The sequence below is a fragment of the Pseudoliparis swirei genome, chromosome 21 (assembly GCF_029220125.1).
Source record: "Pseudoliparis swirei isolate HS2019 ecotype Mariana Trench chromosome 21, NWPU_hadal_v1, whole genome shotgun sequence".
Taxonomy (NCBI): Eukaryota; Metazoa; Chordata; class Actinopteri; order Perciformes; family Liparidae; genus Pseudoliparis; species Pseudoliparis swirei.
The window spans coordinates 7,511,826-7,537,471 of record NC_079408.1 but is presented as its reverse complement, the minus strand read 5'-3'; the positions used below and the strand labels follow the sequence as shown (position 1 = coordinate 7,537,471).

The 25,646-nt window shown below is 42.9% G+C and overlaps 1 protein-coding gene across 1 annotated transcript in view; it reads right to left on the bottom strand.

Moving 5' to 3' along the window:
* The window catches only part of ppp2r5b (protein phosphatase 2, regulatory subunit B', beta), a 30,038-nt gene extending 4,989 nt beyond the window's left edge, over window positions 1–25,049 (bottom strand). The window contains exons 1-7 of the mRNA XM_056443039.1: window positions 24,857–25,049; window positions 9,761–9,957; window positions 8,358–8,459; window positions 7,516–7,608; window positions 6,928–7,058; window positions 5,643–5,702; window positions 2,841–2,949 (exon numbers count right to left, since the gene is read on the bottom strand). Of these exons, the coding sequence (XP_056299014.1) occupies window positions 2,841–2,949; window positions 5,643–5,702; window positions 6,928–7,058; window positions 7,516–7,608; window positions 8,358–8,459; window positions 9,761–9,957; window positions 24,857–25,049 (885 nt within the window). The remainder of the gene's footprint in view (window positions 1–2,840; window positions 2,950–5,642; window positions 5,703–6,927; window positions 7,059–7,515; window positions 7,609–8,357; window positions 8,460–9,760; window positions 9,958–24,856) is intronic.
* Between the last annotated feature and the right edge of the window lie 597 nt (window positions 25,050–25,646).

Sequence of the window (25,646 nt, the reverse complement as noted above, 5' to 3'; positions counted from 1 at the left end):
AGGATTACACACGCTAAAGATCGGAAAGACACGTTTTCCAAGGGGAGATGTGTCACAAGTGTGTGTGTGTGTGTGTGTGTGTGTCTACTTCTACATCAGCTCTTCTCCCCTCCTATATGATCTGTAATCATTACCTATTGTTCAGTAGGCCTGTGCATGTGTGTGTGACTGTGTGTGTGCTATGTGTGTGTGTGTGCGTGCGTGTGCTATGTGTGTGTGTGGTCGCATGTGTGTGTTTTGTGGTTGCCCCCTCAACCCCGGCCTGTTGCCGTGGCGAGTGGGCACCGTGGCGACGGAGACTGTGTGTGCGTGTGTTTACTTCGGAAGGAGTGATGTCACACACGCAAAGTCCCTTCAGGGCAATGTGAGATAGAGTTTAGACCTCCTGTCTCTGCCTTTCCGTCTTTCCTCTTCTGGGCTATTTATACCTTTGCTTTGTTCCAACGATGTAAATGTACCGTTCAAGATGCCTTGATATCAAAGGATACACAACCTCTAGTGAGTTACAGACAGTAGAGGTTGATGTCTGTTCTCTATCTTGTTGTAGGACAATCACATTTGACTTTCTTCTTGTCGGTGATGTTTCTTTGTCTCATTCATGACCTGTAGCTCTATTGTCTGCCTCTCTGCCCGTCTGGCTTTCACATCTTCCACAGCTTTCATCTCCTAATCCCTTTTCCTTCTTACGGTGCACCTTTCTTGTTTGCCCCCTCTTCCCGCTCCATCCCTAACTTTCCTGTCTCTCACCTTCGCAGTGCAACACGGTTGTGAGAAGCAGGAAGAGGGAGTGGGGGCTAAGGAAAGGGGGCTGGCGAAAGCAGGGATGTCAAGTTTTAAATAAAAAGAAAAGGAGGAAAAAGAGGCGGATTAAAGTGAAGGTGCCGCTCGGTCAAATATTTAAAGTATTAGCGAGACTTTAGAGATGCTGCTTGGGGTAAATATGATGTTGGATTATGTTGTCAGGCCAGGACATGTGGGTGCAGGAGGCCACTGTAAGGATTATGGACATTGTAGTCCTTTTAAGGCAGATCACCAATACAGATCCGTCACAGTGACATTTCAAATCAGTTTATTTCTGGGGATGAAGTTATTCTAGAAAGCCTAAAAATGTGTTACAACCTGCACATCAGAAAGGGTTTTACATGCTTTTAGCACTACTTTAAATTACCCAATCCAACATAAACATAAATCAGCATGATCTGTGAGTCTTGCTGATTTATTCACAGCGTCACTTAAATCGAACCGATATTGGAATTGTCCTCAATTTTCCCATTAGAAGTCAAATTTGGCTCTTGTTATTGCATTCAGCAGCATCAGTTTGTGTTTGTTCCACATCATACAAGAAGGGAGGCGAGTCAGCGTTGGGCCAGAGGAACAGACTGTCAAAACTCAAAGCAGCCAGTACCCTGTAGTGATCTGGGGAGCATGGGCCTGGTTGGGATTAAGCAATATCGAACAATGTCAGACCACAGCTGTTCGCCTGTCAGTGTGTCTGTGGGAACTGAATCAATATCACAAAATGTTTGTTTTTCTCCCCCCATACTGATATTACACCAAACCAATTACGAGTTCCGGCTTTGTACAAATATATACGTACGCTGGGCAAGTCGAAATAAACACAGAGGGTATGCTGGCTTCTCAGCAAAATCGATTTTTTTATTTCAGTTCCAATTTAAAAGCAGAAGAGTCTGATCCGAGAGTAGAAAATGAAAACACTGCATTTGCTTTTTGCTGAAACATGATGTGTAACCATGTTGTGGCTTCAACATTGCTGTTACGACAATTTAGTGACATGAATTTAAAAGAGAAAACCCTTCATAAGCTGCTGTAAGGATTCAAATGTAGTGAGGGACATTTAAGATGATAAACCGTGCTGTGGTATATATATTTAGATCCAGATCTGGGTCACTCACTCTCGCGAAGCCACGACTACGAAGTACAAAACTTCTGTCCACCTGCATGCGTCCCTTGTGACCCTGTCAAACCAAGTGTGTGTTTGAGCCTGTGAATAATGTGTGTGTGTGTGAGCCACGGGGAGGAAAAATGTAGGGCACGGTGATGCTGAAACCCAGAATACACACACACACACACACACATATCTCTGTACAAACTGCACATTCTGCATAACCAAACAATGTGGGGCACAAACAAAATGCTCACACACACACACACACACATATGGACACACACGATAGACTGGCTGCCATCTGTGTCTTCAAATATTACGATTACACATAAACACACCAAAGAAACCAAACACACACACACTGAGCGTAATTCAACATGAGCAATGAGCGCATTGCTCTGCAGTATTATCTGTGACCCAACTCTGCCTCCTCGTGGTACATTTCACACATTGCAGGAATCACCACGAGCATTTGAGAGACATTCTTGTACACCTGAGAAACCAGAAGATTAGCAACAACCCAATGTGACTATATGACAGTCGGAGGAGTAGGGTCTCTCACATCTACAATAAAGCATGCCTTAGAACCTCAAAACCACCACATATTCAAAATAACTTAGTGTTTTTGCTTGTATTATTGAGAAAACTGGCACAGCATATCAGTGTGGGCCTTCAAAAGTCATATGAACTCACATGGAAAACATTCGTAGGTACAACAGACTATTAAATAAACATCTGTCGCCTGCATGTGGCTGTAGACATGGCATCAAACTATAAACACATGTGGTACTGTGTAATGCATTGGTGGTGTGACATAAAGCACGGATGTTTTTTTTTAACGCCGTAAGGAATCAAAAGGAGCTGCTGGTAATACGAGAGCGATATGCAACCATATAATTTTTAATACTGGAGCATGCCGGCAGATGTCACTGACCTGTGCGTGGAAGATGGAAAGGGACTTGGCCGTGTGTAGCGGGATGAGGACCCGAACCAGGAACTGCTTGTGTTCAGCCTTCAGGGGCAGGGCGAAGCCATTTATGATGCTGGAGGAAAGGACAGCGACAGGTAAATACTCCACACACACACACCTGCTTTTTACTGGATACAACTACACAGTGATGGTTTTGTTGCATTATCTCTACAGACAGCAGCAATTGAAGAATATTTATTCACAGAAAGTGCCCACATATTACTTCTCAAATCGATGATTCACATGTGGGTGTGCATGTCTGTGTGGTGGACTCTATTCTGGTGCTGGGTCCGTTTCCAAGTGACTGGACCAATGCGTGGTCGGCTGTTCACTGACTGACAGAGTCCAGCCTCCAGAGGGACGAAGAGTGGGAACTAAAATGGGCAAGTGTGAGTCTTAGCAGCGCTCTGTTTGTCTCAGGCTACCTGTCCATCTGTCCATCTGTCTGTCCATCTGTCTGTCCATCTGTCCATCTGTCTGTCAATCTGTCCATCTGTCTGTCCATCTGTCTGTCAATCTGTCCATCTGTCTGTCAATCTGTCCATCTGTCCATCTGTCTGTCCATCTGTCTGTCAATCTGTCCATCTGTCTGTCAATCTGTCCATCTGTCTGTCCATCTGTCTGTCAATCTGTCCATCTGTCTGTCCATCTGTCTGTCCATCTGTCTGTCAATCTGTCCATCTGTCTGTCCATCTGTCTGTCAATCTGTCTATCTGTCTGTCCATCTGTCCATCTGTCTGTCTATCTGTCTGTCCATCTGTCCATCTGTCTGTCTATCTGTCCGTCTGTCTATCCGTCTGCCTAATATCATCTTTTTTTTAATGTAACATTTCTTCAATAAGATCTCAATCCTGCTCTTCCTCCCATCTTTTTTTCTGCCTCCTGTCTTCTCCCTCTCTCTCACTTTCTGTACAATGAATCATCCCTCGCCCATCTCTCTCTCTCCTTCTCTCTGTGTGTGGGAGGAGCTATAAATACCTCTGTTACCACCAACATGAATGCAAACCTCTCTCTCCTCTCCTGTTCTCGCTCCTCCTTCCTCCTCTTCTGACTCACTGTTCACTCACTCATCCTCTCTCCATCCCTCATCCCTCCATCTTTTCTCACTTTGAATTCAGCCTCTCCTCTTCCTCCCTCTCTGTTCTCTGCATTAACCCGTCAAAACTAAGTCATCGATCATTTTTTTAACTTGCTTGTTTGATCAGGTGGTCAAATATTTCAGGTTGTGTCCTTGAGCACTTCTTTCTCATGAGTATATTATAACAAAGAAAGGGCACAAGCTAGATTCCAGCACAGGCTGCCCTTGAGAGGAAATGTATATTTATTGACTCCATGTTTGTTTGCATACTGATTTCTCTCCTTCATTGCCTTTTATGTACTCCCTGTCTCCTTTCATTTCTCCGTGTCTCAATCTTCTCAAGAGAGAAACCATAAACACGTCTCCTTTGATGCACGTCAGCATAACAAGGCCACTTCCTACCCCGCTGGCTGGTTAAGTTATCGTAAGTTATGTTGAATAATAGAGGACAACATGATGCAAGTAAAGACACAGCAACCTCTCATGTATTTAGCTTAACAAGGCCACATGCTACCTACCGAGCTAGATCACTTTGGTTATTGTTAAAGTCTATATTCTACTGATATCATTCAATATTCTATGCAATTATGTGTTGCTGTACTATATTATATTTATACTACGTGATATAGCACACTATGTTTTACAGTACAAAGTCATACTGTTGTCCTCTACAATATGCCTACTATATTACTAACACTACACTTCTTCACCTTGTCTCATTTTCAATATTACATCATAATGTACCATATTATGCGATATTATTGACTCTTTTTTGTTGACAAACAGTGAGGTCAGAAATCATATTGTATATTAGCCCGGTGTCCTCTCTGTCACTTTACCATGTCATTTGTCTCCAATATGTTTTCACGTTGGCAGAACCAGGCGAGCTATTCCCCCTTCTTGCAGTCTTTGTGCTCAGATAAGCCGCCCTGACTCCGGTTTACTAAAGCAGACATAAGGTTCATATTTGTATCTGTGTTTTGGACAAATTGTTGAACTATTCCTTTAACAACATTCTGCTTTCAGAGGGAGTGAGACTCTAAACAGACTGGATAATAGCACCAATCTTGTTTGTGTGCATCCTCCATTTTCTCTCTCCATTTATTTCTCTTTATTACTGTCTTCTCTCCGTTCTTGCTCCCATTCATTTGCGTACAGGCAGAGAGCAAGACATGTTTGTTTACCAGTTTGGCTTCCTCCCTTCCTCATATTTCTCTAACTGGCCTCAGAGACAAAGCAAAAAACTACACAAACATCTGAGTCATTTCTCATTCATGCTCTTTTTTCTGACTTTCCATCCTGCCACCACCCACCTTTACTCATTCCCCACCCCCATCCCCATTTCCTCTGCCTTTTAACTAATGTCTTACTCCTTCGGTCTTTGCAACCACAGTCGTGTGTTTGTCTGATAAGAACGAGGTTACAATAATACATCTAAAATAAATGCAGAATAAATAGTGTTTTGTGTTGCAGGAGTGGTTTCGCTTCGTCGCCATCTTTCATAGTAGCTTAAATCAGCGGGTTACCAGCTGTCTCATGAAGATGAGCAGCTGGACAAGTACAATCTGTGTCTGTGTGTTCACACTCAACTCCAAAAGCATTGATTATCCGTGGAATACTACAAAGCATGCTTTCCTCCGGAGCAGCAATGTGTGCCCCACAGTGTGTCTGCGTGATTTAATACGAACCTGCCGAGGATTTCCAGAAGCTCCGCGACACCGTTGAAGTGCTCAGTTTCATATATGAACCTGAAGATCGGATACAACAGACACACACAGCGTGACTTGTAATGATGCATCAGCAGAAAGAGCAAAAGTAAAAGGGACTAAAAGAAATACTGCAATTCTTTAAATCGTAAAACATAATCTATTCACATAAATTACAAATGCATATCCCTGTGTGGCATTCCTGACTTCCCGAAGAATTTTATAAGAAAAAAATTATCTCCGGAATACAATCTGATACCTCTGTGATTATGTGGTAGAGAAATGGATTACAATATTAGCAGACGCGTTTATGCTTATGCAGCGTCTTTTAGCTGTCAAAACTAACAAACACCGACACTGAAACCAGTTAACTGAGACAGAAATAAAGTGCGTTGCATCATCGCTGTTCTCTTGTGCTTGAATTACATCGCAAACACAACAATACAGCCACACTTGGTGAAGGGCAATGATGAAACATGATTGTACATCACAGCGCTCTTGTTAGTCAGAGCTTTTTAACCAATTGTTTGAGGAAATGTGAGTCACCACACGACGATTTAACTCTCAGGATAGATGCATGATGGGGATGCATTAGGGATGTACAGATGTGCACAGTCATGCAACGTGCCTGTTTGTGTGCATGTGTGGTAGAACACTAGTTTATCTGAGACAGAAAATACTGCGTGTATCAAACATTTAGATAGCATGTCCCTTAAACCCCTCCCATCTTTCTCTTGGTCCACGCTTCAGTCCACACAGTAATTACGAGCAGCTGTGTGCGTAAAACTGTTATCGTCAGCCAACTAGGTGAAATTCAGAGTGAGCAAAAGAACCACGAATATCGACAAATTGATGACCGACTGGGTAGTAAAGATAGAAGAGAAAAAACTATATTATTGCTAGTATTGATTCAGCGGAATAAAAAGGAGCTGTTGGTTGTTTGAGGTTCACTTGGAACAGAACCACTCTAAATAAGTAGCTCAAATGTACTAATTCAGCCTAAATGTCCATGTGTCTCGCGTGACTTCACGTTATTACCCTCTTCCTTCCTATATTGGTAACTCTGTAAAAATATTTCCTGTTTTGAATTTTAAAATCATGACGCAGCCAGCTAAATCAAAGCATTACAGAGGTCATAAACACAGCTTTCAACTCTGCTGATGGCCTTTGTTGGTGGATGTTTATTATTATTTATTGATGTTAAAATGCTATAAATAGCAAGCAACCTTAAATCCTATGCAGTGGCCAGGTGGGAGGCGGCCTATACCTGAGGAAGATGTTGTTGATCTGTTTGCGGATGTAGGCTCGGAGGCCCAGTAGTTTTCCATAGACGCGGTGCAGGATGGTCTTTAGGTACTCCCTTTCCCGGGGGTCCTCGCTGTCAAACAGCTCCAGGAGCTACACACACATGATAATTACACACACAAATACAGTAGGTTTGTTTCATGGTTCTCGTGGGGACATTCGTTCTCTAACCTCCTCACTCCTGCACCCTAACCTTAACGTCATATGAATTATTCTTGAATACAAAACTAATCTCTATTTGTTATATTTCTGTGTAAAAACATTTCATGGTGGTATTTTTACCATCTGCTGAGCAAAAGTATTAATACATGAACTGATTTATACGAATATCTTTTAAAAATAAAGCAAGATAATAAACAAGAATTGCATTTTTTACCCAATTGCCCCAATTTAGATCATGAAGTTTAAGAGCACTCCAGAATATTAATTAATATGAATTATTATTGTTTCATGAAAGAGCTTCATTTATTTCTCGCTTTCCATTTATCTGGATTTTAGAAACATCTTCAAAGCTTTGTATTTGACAAACAGCTGGGAGAGAGAGTATTACCTGCAGGACAAACTTCTGGTCAACGTAGCGTTTGGCCATGGAGGGCTGGAAGTCCGGGCTCTCCAGGAAACGCAGAAAGAACTCGTACACCAGCTGATGGAGGCACAAACAGAACGCGTTTAGTGTCTGTCGTTTGATATTTTGGGAATCATGAATTTTGATGAGGAAATTGTTACCTCGTACACTAAGGCAAGAAGCAGATTACTTTAGTTTAGTGATACAATACTGCTTTTATTAACCTTTAGACAGAGCCAGGCTAGCTTTTCCCCCTGTTTTTAGTCGAAAGTCTATTTTTATTTTGAATAACAAACAACTTCTTTTAAAGCGGCTCTAGGAAACAAAGCACGGTAATTTTCTTTCTGGGCAAACACCACGAGTCTAATAAAGAGGATGTGATGTTCTTCTTTGCTCGAGCCCCAGTTTGGGATAAAAACAGGCTTATAAAACAGGTACATTTGGGCACAACATTATTTTGCTTTAAACAGCAGATTTAACAGATTTAAAGGAGCTCAGGTAAATGCTGAACGCTGCCTTAAAAGCAACACATGGTGGGAGGTATGTGCGTTATGGCATTATATATAATACATAGCACGGCCCATTTATAACGGCAATTACCGACACATGGAATTGTGTTTCACTTTTACTTTAAAAAACAATGCAAAAGCAACGTAACAATTCCCAAACTGTTTAAAGCAAGAAAAAGCCAAAGTCAACACATTTTGCCGAACATATCTTTATCAAACGAAACTGCCCTTTACCTCTAGGGTGTAGAATAAATGAGTTTATGTTAATCGTCAGAAAATGGTCCTCATTTTTACCATCACAGGATTGTAAGTGTGTACCTGCAGATGCGGCCAGGAGGCTTCGAGTGTTGGCTCGTCTTCCTCAGGGTCAAACTCTGGATTCTCGCTTGGTGGGAGAGTACGGAAGATATTTACCGAGATCTGGAAAACCGCAAAACAAAGATAAGGAAGGAAGGAAGGAGGGTTATGGGAACAGGTGGAAGAGTGTGAGGAAGGAAATGGGAAGAGGAAAATGGATGAGCGTAAAGGAGGGATGTGGAAGGAGGAAAGGGGTTGATGGGAGATGCAGGAAAAGCAGGTGAGAGGGAAAAGGTAAGATTAGAAAGAGACAGATTTACATTCCTGTTAAATGTTATATATCCTTGACATGAAAACAAAAGTGATGTTATAGTTGTATTTTACAAATGCAGATCACAGATTTGCATCACTTCACAACAAATTAGCTCCGAGGGTAGAAAAATATCTGGTGTTGGAACATAATGTCAGGTATCATTTAAAGTGTAAGAGTCTTCCATTAATGAAGAGGGTTACTATCAACTAAATGAAGCACAAAAAATGACGTCAGCTATTTTCGGCCATGTTTGATGCTTTCCACTCATGCGACCCTGACTGCTCGTCGTGATGTATTCAACTCCAGGATTTCCTCTCAACATTTAGAGCATAAACAGCAATGCAAAAAAGCAAATGTGGTAAATGTCAACTCCCCAATTCAGAATGATATACTTCTTCAGTTATTTCCCATTCTGCATTCTTATGTTTGCATTAGTAATACTTTTCCCTGCAGGAGGATACTGGCCCATTTAACATGAACATGTAAAACTCACTTGGATTAAAAAAAGGTTAAAAGCATAACTATGATTAGACTAAAGTTCCACAACAATTCTACGTTTGAGAAACATCATCTGGGTCATGTGGTTTCTTTCTTTGCCTTCCCCTACTCCTGTAGTACACGTATTATGTTGCACTACACTTGGAGTCTAACCTATGCACTTATTAAATTTCGCTTTAAATATTTATTTATTATTTTCACATAAAAGCCCTTGACTACTTTCCTCTTATTCCATTCCGTCCTATCAGCATTTTCATATCCTCTGGATACCGTGACTCCATAACATAAGCTATGTCCTCTGCTCGCTCTACCTTCTTTCCTCGATCCCTTTTTCCTTTCCTCCATTTTCTATTATCTAGGACCTCTGGATCTTTGTGTTGGTGTCCACACTCTTTCCTGTCCATCCCTCTGCCACTTCGCCCCCTTTGCAAACATTCTATCTCTCCTTTCCTTTCTTCCCTTTATCTATCTGCCTCTCCCTTCCTTGCTCCTTTCCTCGCCACCTTTGTGTATCGCCTCTGGTCAATTTTTATTGTTTTGTTTTTCTATTCTTTCATCCATCTCTTATAGCCCATTGTTTCCACCTCTAACCTCCCCTCACTCCCCCTCCTACCATCTTTATAGCCTCTGGGTACAAAGGCTCGATGAGGACTCCTCTGCTCGTGGCCACGCTCTCCACCAGCTCGTTGAGCGCCGCACGTTTGATCTCCTTCCCCTTCAGGTCGGCCACGCAGTCCAGGAAATCGAACAGCACGCAGCACTGCTGCAGCTTCTTACAGAACAGGTCGTGTAACTCTGCCACCGGGGCGTCTGGGGGATTGAGGAGATAGGAAGAAAGAAGGAGGGAAACAAGAGAGAGACATGTTAGAGAAACAGGTTAAAGGACATTACAAAATAAAAAAGGCCGATGCAGCTCAGCCACGCCGATCCTGGAGGGCGCTTTGTGTTTGTTAGTGAATGGTTTGACAAAGTGGGAGTGTTGGAGTACACAGAGATGTATTCTGCAGGCTAGAGCTTCTCTGCAAAGTAATGAGGGAAGGAGAGCAGACTATTACTCTACGAACCCATTTGTACACCCCCCCACACACACACACACTTGTCCACACACACCTTCCTCCATAGGCTGTGTTGCATCTCAGTCCTATTACCTGTCAGATTCGTTCTCCGGACCTGTTCGTCACAGTGAAACGAGCTGCTGCCGGCCGGCGCATTAAAACCTCCCCTTTCCAAAAAAGAAAAACACCACTTTTCTCAGATGTAGAGAAAGTGGATGATAGCAAATGGATTACTGAACACACGCAGCGAGTTTTAAATTAATTCCACGGGCCTGAGGGCAGCTCAGCCTGTAAAGCTTGATGCAAAAAGTTTTTTAAAAAGAAAAGAAAGCCGTAGAGAGTTTCAGGCTTTGACAGCAACCGAATGGGAAAGCTTGAGAAAGTAGATGATTGATGACTCAATAGCTAAAATAGCATGGAGTGAAATATTGAAAGTTAAGATTCCTATGAGTGAGATGTATGAGATGTTTGATCGGAACAGGAATGTATTACGTTTACATTAGATGAAACATAAATATATAAATATACAAGATATAAAAAACTGATCCTCTTTGCAAAGCTTTTTGAGTGTCACGGATGTTCCAGGCTGTATGCAGATTCATGTCTGTAAAAAGTCTGACTGACGGGATCAATAACTTGATTTTTACGTCCAGATGAGCCCGGCGAATAGACCTGGCGCTCTGTGTCGGGTTGAACTCATGGCAGTCAGGGAGTGGTCCGTGGTGGTTGTATTCAACGGTTTGAGGACTAATGCCCTGCCACATTTAAATCAATCCTAAACAACCTCTAACTTCCCCCTGCTTGAGGACTGGAGGGTAAGACGACCATCGACTCCTTTCTGAGAAAGAAACTCAACTTTGTTTGTTTGTTTGTTTGTATTTTATTGAGTCAATCAAATCAAATACAATACAATATTATCCTATATAATATACAAAAGAGAAAGACTGAAAAGGTATAGGTAGAAGCAAAAAATGCTTATAAATTCCTATCCTAAATTGAAATCAAAATAAATCAGAAAATTAATATAAAATAAAGAAGAAAATAAAACAACAACAAAAAAACAACAATAAACAAAATAAAAAACAAAATATATTTATATATACTACCACATACATCTTCCATATTAATACGTTTTTAATTACATTTATAACACTCAAGAATTGTTTTATAAATAATTCCCTTAAAAACCAAAAAGGAGTTCACCATTCTTACATCCATTTCAACATTATTCCATCATTGGACTCCTTAACGGGGGTTTGGGATATATTGGTGACTCATTGTACTTTCAATCTTGAACAATAATCTCCCTGTCAGAGGAAAAGAATACAGCATCACTGATGACTGGGAAGCAGTCTAGACTATCTGAGGATGATCCAATACTCTCACACACACACATACAGCAGGAGCAGATTAGATTTAACCCTTCTTAACCCCCCATATTGGAAACTCAGGAGGGGTGAAGGGGGCAGACAGACCCCCGCACCTCTTGTGGGCACACCATGACCATCTGCTCCCTTTGGCACAACGCTGTCCAACAATAGACGAGCGCTGCCCTGTGCTCGCTGTGTCGGGGCACAAGACACATTCTTCGGATTTAAAGTTTTATCAATTATGACCAACGATGCCTTGCATACTTTAGATTGGGACGGGACAGAGTGTCTTTACCTGAACAGGATTTATTTTAAGTTTAATACATAACACATCTACTAAATTGCTGTTTGATGAAGTCCCAGGTTGGTGACATGAAAACTCCAACAAAACTTAAAGACAAGATTACGATGCAAATGTTCTTACTTGCAACTTTATGCATCACGGTTAAATTAAGTTTAAATTAAGAGTGTCCTCCATTCAGGCAAGTTCTCTGAACGTGTCCTTGTTACATATGCAGACGGTTGTGTGTTGTTTGTGTGTAAAGGCTCAGAATAGCAGGACTGGCCTTTATTTTAACCTTCCTTTTTTCCCGTTTGACATCTCGTGTGGACATCTCCGCTCACTGAGCCGTGCTGAGCGACCAATTTGTTCTTGAATTTAAGCCATTTCTCAGTGACTGGACAGACGAGTAACAGACAAGTTCACACGATGTTCTGACTATTGGTCACGGAAAAGAAGTGTGAAAAGTTTAAGAGGAAGAAGTTTTATTCGGACTCTACTTCCATAACAAATGGAGTTTCAATCTGCAAGGCGGTAGCTCTGTACATGTCGCTCTTGGCTGCCGCTTCAGTCTTTTCATCCTCCCGACTCTTCATCGCTCCTCCACCTCCCTCCGTTTCTCCACTTCTCTTCCTGATATATGCCCCTTCCTTTCTATCTCTTCATCCTTCTCTCCTGATTTCTCATAGCCCTCATTTCTGCTCTCCACTCCCCCCCCCCCCCTAACCCTCCCCTGTAGACAGACTGTGAAGGTGAAATCTAATCCATTTTTAATGGAGCGCAATTGTATGAAGATGTGCCGTGCCGGGACTAAGTAAAAAGTACAGAGCGAGGTGAAGAGACGGAGGGATAGAAAAAGGTTTGGGAGACCGAGAGTGAGATAGCAGATGAGAAAGAGACATGGTGTGTCGTGTGAGAGCAAGTGTGAAGTAAACTGAAAGATATTCAAAAGAAAGTGTAAGCAACTGGGCCAAAACAATATTGTGTACTGGCCACCAGTATTACCCAAATAAAGTATAGGATCATGTTTAGCACAGGTAGAAAATGCTTATATTTGGAATAAATAAAAGCAGAAACTAAACGGAGAAAATACTGAGTGAGGTGGATTTGAGTTGCTGAGCTATTATTAGGTCAACACACGTCGCTCCAGACCCATTTATTAAAGGCAGCTTTTAATATCATGTCAGTGCAGTGAATGGAGTTCTAACGAAGATCTTAATCACCGCCAGTGAGTCATTCACGAGCAATATTCATGTTTCTGATCGTCCAAATGTTTTTTTGAATGGGTAACGAGCCGAGCTGCGACTATAAAATACAAAACATTCAATGCATGTCGTTCAATTTGACTTCTTTTTCTATTTCATCCATATTAACTCAAAAGGTCCCTTGAGATTAAAACACAGATCATCAATATGGCACACCATTATTCAAGTTACATTACCACAATTATAAAAGCAATTACACTCTCTTTTTCTTTTCTATTTTAGAGTAAGCTTTCAGTGCTAATAGAAAGTGTTTTTCTATTACTCCTCTTTTATGTATGCTATTCTTCGTGCTATAGGGATAATGGATCTTTTTTAAAGTATAGATACACCAAGAATGATTCACTTAGCATTTTATGTCTTGTATTTCCCTCCTATAGACTTCAGAGTACATTTTTAAATGGAAAAATAATAATGTCTTACTGAAGCTGTGTTGTTTCTTGTGAGGCGTACTGAACCAATGTACCAAAGGGTGTTTCGCTTACTGAAGGTTAAAGAACTCAAATTGTTCTTAGCTGTCAGGAGAAGTGTGTCCTGCACCTCAAGTTATGTTTATTTATATAGATTTCCTCTCCCCTGTTGGCTGGGGGTGCCATAGAAGCCGTTGGTGGGAAAAAAGCAATTCAAGGTTCAAGGTTCAAGGTTCAAGGTTTTTTATTTGCCATCTGTGCCTAGACCAGCAGTCCAGACACATCGGAATTATTTTTGCAGGGTTCTCCGAGTCAAGAGGTACAAAACAACACACTATAATAACAGTAACAGTAACAATAATAGAAATATGAAACATATCTCAAAAAACACCGTACAAAAAACACACTGTACATAGTGTGGTAATGTGTATGTATGCAATATTTACAGTATAAACAGTAATAAGTATGTAAGTAGGCTAGTGCTGTACCTGGCTTGTAAAAGGAAAGAAGGAGGGGGAGGGGACAGTGATATGGGGATATTGCACATGTTCAGATGTTGGGGGAAGGTTGTGTGGGGCTATTGCACTGATTGTAGTGTTGCACATTTTTCACAGTTTCAAGGAGTAAAAAATGAAAAGACTGTTGTAACAATAATAGAAATACAGCGATCAGCAGTCCAAATTCACACATACTACAAGACAAAGAAACCTTGAAAAAGTCAAATAGCATTTTTTCACATTGTTCCTAATCCAAGAGTAGAGAGACGGTAATCCAAGAGGAGGGAGACAGTCAGCTCATATACTGTATGCAGTCAGGATAGTTACTGGATCACTTTAAATTATTTACTATCTCAGATTAATTAAACTGCACGAGACAACTCGGTCCAAAGCCCATTGGTTCCTGAAGAGATAAAGTAGCTTTTTTAAGTGTAATCATTTTCCAATAAAAGCTAGGAAATGTAGTTTTGGAGGAAACAACACTCAAACAGGAGTAAATTAATCATCTGATGGAACTATTTTCAGTGGCGGATTAAAACACATTTGGTGCACAAGCAAGTTTTAGCAGCAGCAGGCCAGTGTGTGGTATTAAGTAAACTCATGAATAAGCTCCAGTGCCCATGTTAATTGTAATAAATTCACATGCCACCCAGTGAAACAGTGGCTCATCGGTGTGTTTTGGAAAAGACACGCGTTGCATACTTGTTTATGGGATTAATTAATTGCTGGTTTGGGTCTTTTCATAAACTCTGTTGACAAGAAGCAAATAAAGGCATATCTCCAGATTTCTCCCTTAAATAAGCAAAAGACGAAGATGCTGGTAAAAAGAAATGTTCAATAACATAAAAAACGTCAGCGTGATGCAGGGAGAGGGCAAAGATAGCATGTGACGTAGAAAAAGATGGTGAGGAGAGGGGTGTGTGGGCTTGGTGAAAGGAGCACGTATGTAAGAATGAGCAGCCAAGCAAGCGCCCTGCAACAGCATCAAAACACACACACACACACACACACACACACACACACACACACAGCTGCACAGATCTAAATATAGTCCTGCTGGAGAGGGAGAGGAGAGGAGGATGAATCTGGGGAGGAACCAGGACGGAGGAGAGAGGAGAGAGGAGCGAGGAGCAGTACAGGGTTAAAAGATGACATCATCCCCCTCGTCCTCCTCCTGCCTCTCTCTCTCTCTCTTTCATCTTTCCATCACTCGGGTGCCTCCCTTCTTTTCCTCTCTCTCTCTCTCTCTCTGCACTTCCTCCATCTTTCCCTTCATCTATGCACCCATCAATCTCTCCAAGGCTTTAAAAAAAAAAGTCATCAAATGAGCAAGTACAGCTCAAGTCTTTAAATAACAGTTATTCTGTTTGGGGCTGAGTGTGCGTGCGGCGTGTGCGTGTGTGTGTATGTGTGTGAGTGAGTGAGTATGTGCGTGAGTGAGTGAGAGGGAGAAAAAGAGGAGGACAGCTTCTGTTTTAGCTCCCATCCAAGCCGCCTCTGCACCGCTGTCATTAAGCACTCACACACACACACACAGCAGACACACACATGCTCAATGCACAGATACAGTGACGCAGAGAGGAAGAGAGGGGGGGGGGCGGGGGGATAGAAGGGGCTAGAGGCCGGTAAAGAAGGAAAGCAAGTGAAAGACACAGGGATAGTAGAAGGGAGCTACGGCCTCAACATGTGGAAGTCAGGGCAGTATAAATATCACCTTAATGGGTTTAAGAGACGCTTAAAGTCCATCTCCAAGTGATCTAAACCTCCTTATAACACATTCACTTCATCACAAACTGTCCTGGGAAACAGGTACAACACATCATCCTGCGTATAAAAAAAAAAGCCTGATTAGAATCGGGAAAATGGGGAGGGATGGTATCACGTGACATTGGCTACCCTCCCCACCCCACACACACACACACACACACACACACACACACACTTTCTGATTTTCAAGAACACCGAAGAGTAAACAGCAATTTATCTGCCCAGAAAGAACAGGACAAATCATCCCGCTGCTTTAAATTAGAGCCGGAAATACTTGGAAGTCGTCGGTCGGTGATGGTACTGGGAATCGGTAATGAGACCGGCTGGGTGTTCGCGTACGACATGTAAATAGAGTTGTACATCTTCAGTCTGTTGATGGTAATCAATCTGGAGCTGCTGACAGGAGTATAATGAAGTCTTTTGACATGTTTGTGTTCTTTGCCGAGTGTGTTTTATTCCTTTCACCGGGCTGACATCGCACCAAATTATGAGCAGATTTTCACGCCATTTGGTGGGAACAATTCATCAGAACTTTATCTAGATATGGAATTTCTCAATTTCACCTCGCATGACAACGCTGGTGTTTTTGTGTTCAGTCGTGTGTGTTACGACCTTCAACGGCGTCTCACCGTCTTTGTCGGCGAGGTAAAGTCAGTGTTTATTGAGACTTGATTACACGACACACTGAACTGAATCCAATTCGCTCATGAAAACTATGGGATGTGATTGAAAGCGGAAGAACGTTAAACTTTAGCTCCATTGCCTGGAAGATGGAGGCTGATTTACGAGACGCTGCTGGTCGCTTGCAAGGTCGAAATAAATTTCAGCTCAAATTAAAAGAACGGTGTCCTTCGATTCAGTGATGATGGAAGTTTGAGCTTTTTTTTCAAAGAAATTATCTTTTATTTCTATTATTTAGGCTGAAACACTTCTATGACATTCTGAGTGTAAAATAAGACGTAATCATAATGACAGAATGTGGTATCCTTCCTAAGAAGGAGCATCACAAATTCATTTGTATTTCAAATTACCTTAAAACATGAATGATTGAAGTGAAACTCATTACTGATTAACGGGGAACTACTGCCACTGTACCTGGAGACTTGAGCTTAGAAACAGACTTTTTTATGACAGTGGATTTCAAAACATGGTCTTTCTATGGAGCTCATGTACAGAAAAGTCCCATCCTCTCTTTAACAAAAGCAGTGAGAGAAGGAATGGCAAAAGATTAAGTGGAGCGCTGAGCCCATCTTTAAATAATCCAATGACACTAATAACACACGTTCCCACCGCACAGCATGAACACGACCACTGTGTGTTACGTGCTGTGGTTCATATGTGTGCGCTCTGTTGTCTGTAATTTGTGTTGCTTACTCATCATATAATCACCTGACTCACTAACAATAAACACATTTCAGTTGGAATCAACTCAAGCAAACTTTTTTGGGCTACTGGGCCTCTTCTGTCTAAAAGTGCACATTTTCCTTGAGTCCAGAGCGACTTGGAGATATTGAAAGCAGTATTTGCTCTTCGAAATGCAAACACAAATTGGAGACAGTTAGCAAACAAATATGGGAGACGGTTATCCCGGCAGGAGGCTTCTCCAACATTTGATTAGCAGCTTTGCAACCCCTCACTTGTTGAATAATAATGTGTTGGTTGCCTGTGCAGCGCGTCCATCAGCACTGGTGCGACAAAAATCCAAAATAAATCTCACACTCTCTTGTCCTTTAAAGAAGTCTGAGGGTGCTTTCGTTGAAGCTGGTCGGGATTCATTGCTCATCCTCCTCTATAATTTCCTTTAATACTGATTTATTTTCTTTGTTGACTTAGCTGGGCAATGCCTCAGAACCGCCGAAGCATATTTAATAAGTAACGCCCGCCACGGGGAAACTTGTGGTTCTTCAATCAGAGCGCCTGTTCGCCCGAGCATCAGCGTATTCCTTTAAGAATCCACTCTTTCTTCGGTGACACAGCAGCTCTTGTGATTATTGCATCGCTGGCCGTTTCCCCTGCAATATCCTCTGCTTTTCTTTTCTTTTATATCTCCTCCTCCCACTATTCCTCCTCCACCTGTCAACTTAATGTTCAGTCATTTCCTCTTTGCTCGTCCACTCCATTTCTTTCATCACCCCCCTCACTTTCGCCCTCACTCTCCCTCTTAATTGATCTCTGACCGTCCAAAGAGCAAAAACTACTCCATGCCTTCTGTAACCCAATACCAGGCCCATCCAGCTGGCCTCTCCCTTACACACACACACACACACACACACAAAGTCATTCAATCTCCCACATACAATCTGTGTTAGATGGGGACTGTTTTACAGTAAACAGCACATTTAAAACAGAGCCTGCTGTACAGTCATAATTATAATGTGCACAAACACACATGCTGGACAAAGAAAAAGGAAAACACACATTCACACATTTCCTCCCATGCAGGTTAACGTGTGACCTAAATCATTTGAGGTCATGGTATATTTTTGACAAGTATGGTATCACACCGTGGCCTGAAGAAACAACAGGATATACATGTATGCAGTGGAATACGCCTGAAAAGATGCTGCTGGGCTAATAGTCAGAGGCAGCTACGAAAATAATCTGTGCCTTATGATGCCGGGACAGCATATCCTCAAAAATTATCCTCTTCCCTGTTATATTTCATAAGATGGTTGCTGAAGATTTCATAACGGCATGTCTGACGTATCCCTTCTAATCCCTTCATTGTAAGCAGGGGAAATGGCCCATTTTTCAGTAGATTATGAATCACACGCGGCAGTTTATTTGCGTTTCTCTCGCAGCGAGCCGTGGGAGCGTTTTAAATGCATTTCCCTTCCTTCCATAGGAACAGAAGGCTTGCGAAAGCACATTTTGACCTGTTAAACAGCCTCCAGTGGGCTGATCATCACACAAATGTTAAGAAGCAAAAAGAGTGAATACTTGCCGGTCCGCAATGGGGATCACTCTTTCTACTTGTAACGGGCGTGTTGGCACACAAACCGCTGCTTCACGTTCCAACTTCACCGAAAATGTCAATCTTCCTGATATCTCACCCTGGTTCAACTCACCATCTGTTACCCTGTGCAACGCCTGATTGAACTACATTGTGTGTCGTGCTCGTCTTATATCTGCAGGGTGTTTTGTGGCTTTTCGAGATGCTTTCATGCTAACGCCAACCAGCATGGATGGTTTCCATGCAGGAACGGGAGATCTAACACCTTCTAAGCTCACACAGCATCCTCGAAGGCCTCGCAAAGTCATTTGAAGCCACTCAGCGGCTGTTTGTGAAGTCACTTCTGCTGGCAGCCGCTAATGGGAACCTCAAGGATCGAAACCAGCATGCACGGCTCTTTTGTTCCGTGGATATTTCTTTTGCATGGATACAATAACGATTAGGAATGCTGGTCTTCGTTTGCACGCCGAGCGGTATCTGCATTAACATCTATCTTTCTATCAATTACTTGATGCGAGTGCTTTCCTATTAATGATTTTTCTGCTGACGTGTTTTGAGGATTCAGCACTCAGATGAACGCAGTGGAGCTGAGCATGTTGATTCATCTTCAGAACAACAATTAGGCCTGCAGTGTGGGAGATAATAATAAACAACTATCGCTATCCATTTCTGATGAGAATAAATCCAACACACAGTTGACTGGGAAAAAAAACAGCTGTGGAAAAAAGAATTTGACTCTTCATATTTGTATTTGAGGCAAGGCCGGCATCTTCTGCTGATTTACAGAGCAGATGATGTGCCTGATCAATTATTTATTTTTTTACTTAAAAAAACTAGAGTCTCTTGTGACAGTTTAGAGGAATATTTTTATGTTTTGACTTTCAAATACAAATGCATGTTCACTCGTTTTGACGTGTGTGGTAATGTCTGTTTGTGGAACGGCCGTAACGTTCTGTGTCTTCTGTCACGTGACCTTTGACCCGCACCATTCCCTGTGGTCTCAAACGGAATGAGCGTCCAGTAAAACTCTTCAGCAGCGAAGGCCGAACACCGAGCACCGCCACCGGGGCCGAGACGAGCAGAATGTCCGTTTTGTGTTTTCTCTCTGAGCTCCTGCTGGCGAAGCTGCCGGCAGCAACTCTGTTGCCCAAGATCTCAAGATAGACCAGAAAGTGTCCCGTGATCACTCTGCAAACATGCGAGCTCTACACCAACACCACCGCCACACAGTCGGGCCTTAACAAATACTTTGTACGACTGCGTCCTCGCCCGGCTCAGATCAGAACTATTGACCTACTGCGACCACAAGTGTCAAACCTTTTCCAGACCTAAAGGATTATCGCGGCAATCTGCTGTACAGATCCCATTTCTATGAGTAATTACATTTCTGTGCACGGCGGTTATATTTCTACCGGCAGTGTGAATGTGTGGTTACTCCCAGTGGCGACGTTTCCATTTGCAGTGACGTAAATACATTTCTGCTTATTATTTCTTGACACAGTTATGACGCTTCTACCATGAAGTTTCTACGGGCGCGATGTTTCGAACTGTTGACGTGTGCATTTCTGCCCGTGGTGATGACGCTTGTTCATCCCTGAGGGGGTTGCCTCCTTCACAGATACAGGCACACTGCGCAGAGTGTATTTTCACCTGGGTGACTCATACACACTGTAAGTCAAATCAAAATGCGAGCCCAGTGGTCGAGCAAAGAAGACCTCATTCTGATTGCGGTGCATGCCGAGTGGATGCTAACGTGTGTTGTTTCGTTACCCGGATAAGATTTGTGTGTAGTTTGCATTTTAACACACATTGTGTGCAGAGGGCATCAAAAAGGAGAGGGAGGAAAGTCTACAAATTAACGACAGAGGGGTTTAAGAACCAAGTGTGCTGTATCTCAAGGTCAAAAGCTTGATTGTCGTGATGCCTTGTTGGTTGCAGGATCCTCTGCTGTCGATAGAGCGAGACAGTTGGATTAATCTGTGTTTAAATGGTTGAATTATCTTCGGTGGACTAACAAGAGATACATCTTAATTATAAGTTTGCTTATGTGCTGAGTGGATGTCGGGTAGCAGTGACCTTTGTCTGGTTATCCTGCCAGCGACGGCACAACATCCGTGACCGGGAAGCCTGACTGTGACGCTGTTTGTGGCCCCGGGGGAGGGCCTCACAGCTGGGGAGGAGCACTGAGCTCACAGCCTGTCCTCTGGTTAGACAGAGCGCTGCAGTGTAACTGAAGACGGCTGCCGGGATATTATTGGTTTAAATGTGTTGGCACTAGCTATGGTAAGCTCTGATCCCATTTGGTTTTCCATCAATATATATAAAAGTATGAAGAAATATATAGAACGAAAAATATGTTTCGAAATCGTTAAAGTGGTGCACAATATGACCGGTAATGTGATCTCAAAGGGCTGAAGGGGCATTTTTTGGTTTCGTCTTGACTTTAATGTGACAATTAGCGTAGAGAGACTGGAAAAGGAAGGAATGCTTTCTGCATAACTGTGAGAGCAGATATTAAATATTCTTATTTGCCCTGGTCCCAGAGAAAAACTAAGTTTCTCGAGTCTTGGAGCCTCTCCGTGACTTAATCATCCTCTCATTTGGGGATCTGTCTGAAAGTGTTCAGCAGGACATTAACGCTCCATTCAGAATGTGGGTAAAAAAATTGAAATACAAATTTAAACAGAGCCACTGCAAAGGAAGTGATCAATCTCGTGAGAATAAACAACACGTGCTGACTAAAAGACGAGGAGGTGTAGGGTGGACTTTTACCAGAAGGATCCTGTGTTTTTATGACATACACCGTTCAGTAAAAACTCTCCGGTATATGGTGGGAGATGCAACAACAAGCACCAAGAACACAATGTACAGAAAGGGGGGGAATGCCGGCGCTCGTGTTGGCTGCAGGCCTGTGGACTAACAGGAATACACTGTCAAATGGATTAAAGGGACCTTGTCTCCTTCATCCTACATCTGTGGATTGCATGGCTGCCTTGACCATCACTGCTGCTCTGTTATTGGTTGGTTCATTGTAACGACTGCATTTAGCTGAGAAATCGACCAATGAATTGACCTTTCAAACTTCTATCCGCCTGCCTCGTGTGCTCGTCCTGTGCCTTCTCTTGCCGTTGCAAAACGTTATTTTTAAAGGCTGATCTGTTTCACACACCACTGATGACAGATCTGAAAAAAAGATACGAGCTGCGGCTGCATTGAAGCTGGTAATCTGTATGTCTGCCTCTTCTTTTATGGATTTAGTCCTGTAACTTTTTTTAATTGGACCAAAATATTAAAGTTCTTACTCTTTTTGAGACTATCTCAAACTTGACGTTCCCTGTTGGTGGTTTTAAGCGTTCCCTGTTGTCAAACCATTGTAGCTGTGCTGGAAATTTACTTTTTTTGGTAGTTGTCTATAATACAACATTAAACAAAACAAAAAATCCAAGAGTTTAGCAGCTTTTTTTATCACATCTTCATCATTAAATGCCTTTTATATGTCTTTCTGTGTCTATTCTGTTTCACATTGGGCCTGAAACTGCGAGAGAAAATTAAGCTTTGCTCGGGGCTTAAAGTGGAAGAGACGTGGCGTTTGTTAACAGTAGGAGTTCAAATTAACAATGGGAACGTGATTCCCACGGTGGAAAAACACCCACAAGACTGTCTACACTTGGCCTACATACTGCCCGTTACAGACTTCCCCACACCAGGCGTTTCTCCTGCGCCGGTGCTGCAGGATCTGACTATCGGTTCCTCCTGGGGATCCAGGAACAATGCCGCAGCGGTGCAGCAGCCATGCAGCAGCCATGTGATAACTGGGACTTCGGTCTATGAAGGCCACGGCACGCATGCACGGCGAGGAGGTCTGAACCGAAGGTGTTGCAATAGCGCAACAACAAAACCTGCCGGCATCATGCTGCACGCACCCACAGCTGAGAGGAAGATCGCAGATGGTGACACGAGGTGCAAAAACACAAACACGCAGCCCTCTGGAAGCAGAAAGGTCTTCTCCTCATCGAGGGTTAATGGGAGGAGATTGCAGGCTACATGAAGGGTGGAGTAACCTGATAAAGAGGGGTCAGAGGCATATGTGAAGACTAATGCTCACAGGGTGACCACGAAGGAGACACAAGACACGCAAGGTGAGGACGAGGGGGAGATCAATACAACGAGATATGGAACAGCCATTTCAAAAAGGAGGAGTCGTGTGAAGGGATAGGTTTTGTTTGGTGTGTGAACCATGGGAAAAGGGACAACAATATGTGTTTGACATCTCTGATGTGTATTCCCCGTCTAATCACAAAGTCTTGCAAAGCAACTGTGCGGTGCGGAACAGCAGCACATGAATAGAAGAGCTCTCGGATACAATTTTGCTGAAATGAGCTAACGTTTAGCCGCTAAAAGCTTCAGGTCACTCAAGACCGAGTGAGGCCGTCCCAGCAAAGCCTCAAGGACGGTGTATCGAATTAACTAAAGGGTGTAGTTCTCAGGAATTAAACTTTTCATGTGTACGAGGAAGAGGGTGTTATTCCTTCATTCAGAAATCAAAGTGTGGCTTTAAAATACGAGCACCGTGACTGTTCTTTTTGGCCCTCCACACTACTCTCGGGGTGCTATACCAACTATCATAGTGAATATGGATTCACGTGTCGTATACCCCGAGTACCCTGAGTTTGACGCGGCGACATTTTTTGTTTTGTTGAAACACCTTCAGATATTTAATCTAAAACTGGAATAAATCGAGACAATCGGAAAATCTTCCCATTTAGGAAAGCTGGAACCAGAAGATTCTTCTGTTGCCCCCGGAAGATTAGAAAAGGTTTCTGCTGAATCCAACCTCCTTTCATCATCTTTTTCTCACGATATCACAGCGAACCCCACCCAGACCTGTGTGCAGGGTGAGCGGGTGGGCCTATAGGAGACAGCACTATATTGAAAAGGAAAGCAAATGGGCTCCATCGCTTTCCAGTCTCCTGCCTTCATTGTGAGAGGTTATTGAACGGGCTCCCATAGATCAAAGTGGTCTCTGTGTGGTAACAGCAGCTTTGGGATTAGAGCTACAGCAACAACAGACCTGCAAATAGTGCACCTCTGACTGCCTGGATGAGGGATGTCAAGATCTGTACGTACCCAAAGCCACACAGTCCACAAGTATGCTGTGTCCTCTTTGTGTTTTTGTTTGAGGTTCATCTAATGAGGCATTTAAGACAGGCAGTGGTCTGACGAGGAGGAAGGCCCCATAATGGAGCGATGCTTCTCCCATTTCCCAATCACGGAGACCAGCTGATGTTTGTGGTCCACGTCGAGCTCCGTGACGATGCATTTGTGAATTTGAACCTGAACATTTTGTCAAATTCTCACAAGTTGAAATCATATTTTCTATTAAAAAACACAATAACTTTGTCAACTCTTCTACAATGTAGTTTTTTTATTTATATTCCCTCTGATCTTTTTCCGCCTCAGCAATAACCAAATCTCAATATTACCCAAATATTAGAGGGAGCTAAATATATCATTTCATTAGTCGAGTGACAGAAGATGTATATGAATGTTTTGATAATAAATTAACTATTCACTGATTTTAGCTTGGAAGGATTTGACGGATTTCTCTGTTATGAATTGAAAACTGGATTTATTTTGGGTTCAGCTTGGTCAGGAAAAACAAGACTGAAGACGTCACCTTGGACTCTTGGATGGACATGTTTTCTATATTTTCTGTGCAATTTTGTCGATAAATGTTTAATTATTCATAAAACTTGAAGCCTTAAAAAAAAAAATTATATATATATATTCCAACAACAAGCCTTTTAAAGTCTCCTAAACCAGAGTGGCTCCTATATTAGATGATAAATCAAAGCTATATGCAATCACCTCGATCAGAGGACAATATGTCCTCCTGGATGCCTCTCAATCGAAAATGCAATAACCTTCCCCAGAGTGCTGATCAACTGGTGTCTGGTGTAAAGTTATTAGGAGATGGCCTTCACTTTCATGAAGGTGTTTATACAATGAAGGCATATAAAGTGAGAACAGTGAGTTAATGGTGACCTTGTTGGACTCTGTATCCCCTGTTGGGCCTATCGCTATAACACATTGGCCCGTGGCTGCAGTGTCTCACCTTTGAGCAGGGGCAGTGGGGTGAGCTCCACCTGGGAGCTCTGGTAGCGGAACTGGGACGAGCTGTGGGACCTCCTCTGCCGGGCTCTGCGCATCGACCTCCGCGGGAAGCCGTCCACCTTCTCCGCGGACGGCACCGAGAAGCTGGTCGTCGGCGAGGACGGGCTGGTCGGAGGCAGCTTGGTCGTCTCCATGATGACTGTAGATGGTGGCGGCGGTGCGTGCCTTTGCGCGTGTGAGTGCGTAAAAAGGCGCTTGGCAGGATGTTTGGGTGAATGGAGATACGGATGAAGGAGTGGGTGTGTGTTTTTTCTGAATCACAGACGTATTATCAATTTATCAGAATGAATAGAAGCTTCGGGGGAGGAGGAGGAAGAGCAGGAGGGAGGGGGGTGGAGTTGCAGAGGTGGAGGAGAGGTGAGGAGAGAGATTTTCTGGATGTCCAGTCCCGTGCGGTGCGCCTCGCTGTCTCTATCAGAGCCGGACAGGAAATGGCAGCGGCAGCATCATCATCCCCGATTCTTCTGTTTATTTCACGCACAAGAGGAAAAATCGCGTGTGTATCATCCCCGTGGAGGAGTAGCCTGTGCAGCTACCAGATGATGCTCAGACAGGCGCGTCTCTCCTCCCTCTCTCCCTCTCTCCCTCTCTCTCTCACACACACGTCTCTCTGCTGCTGTATTGGCTTCACACACAGACTAAGTCATCGGCCTAAATTTGGAAATGTATTTCTAGTACGGAGCTCCTCGCGTAAAGAAACCGCTGTAACCAAACGCAGATTAACCTCCTCC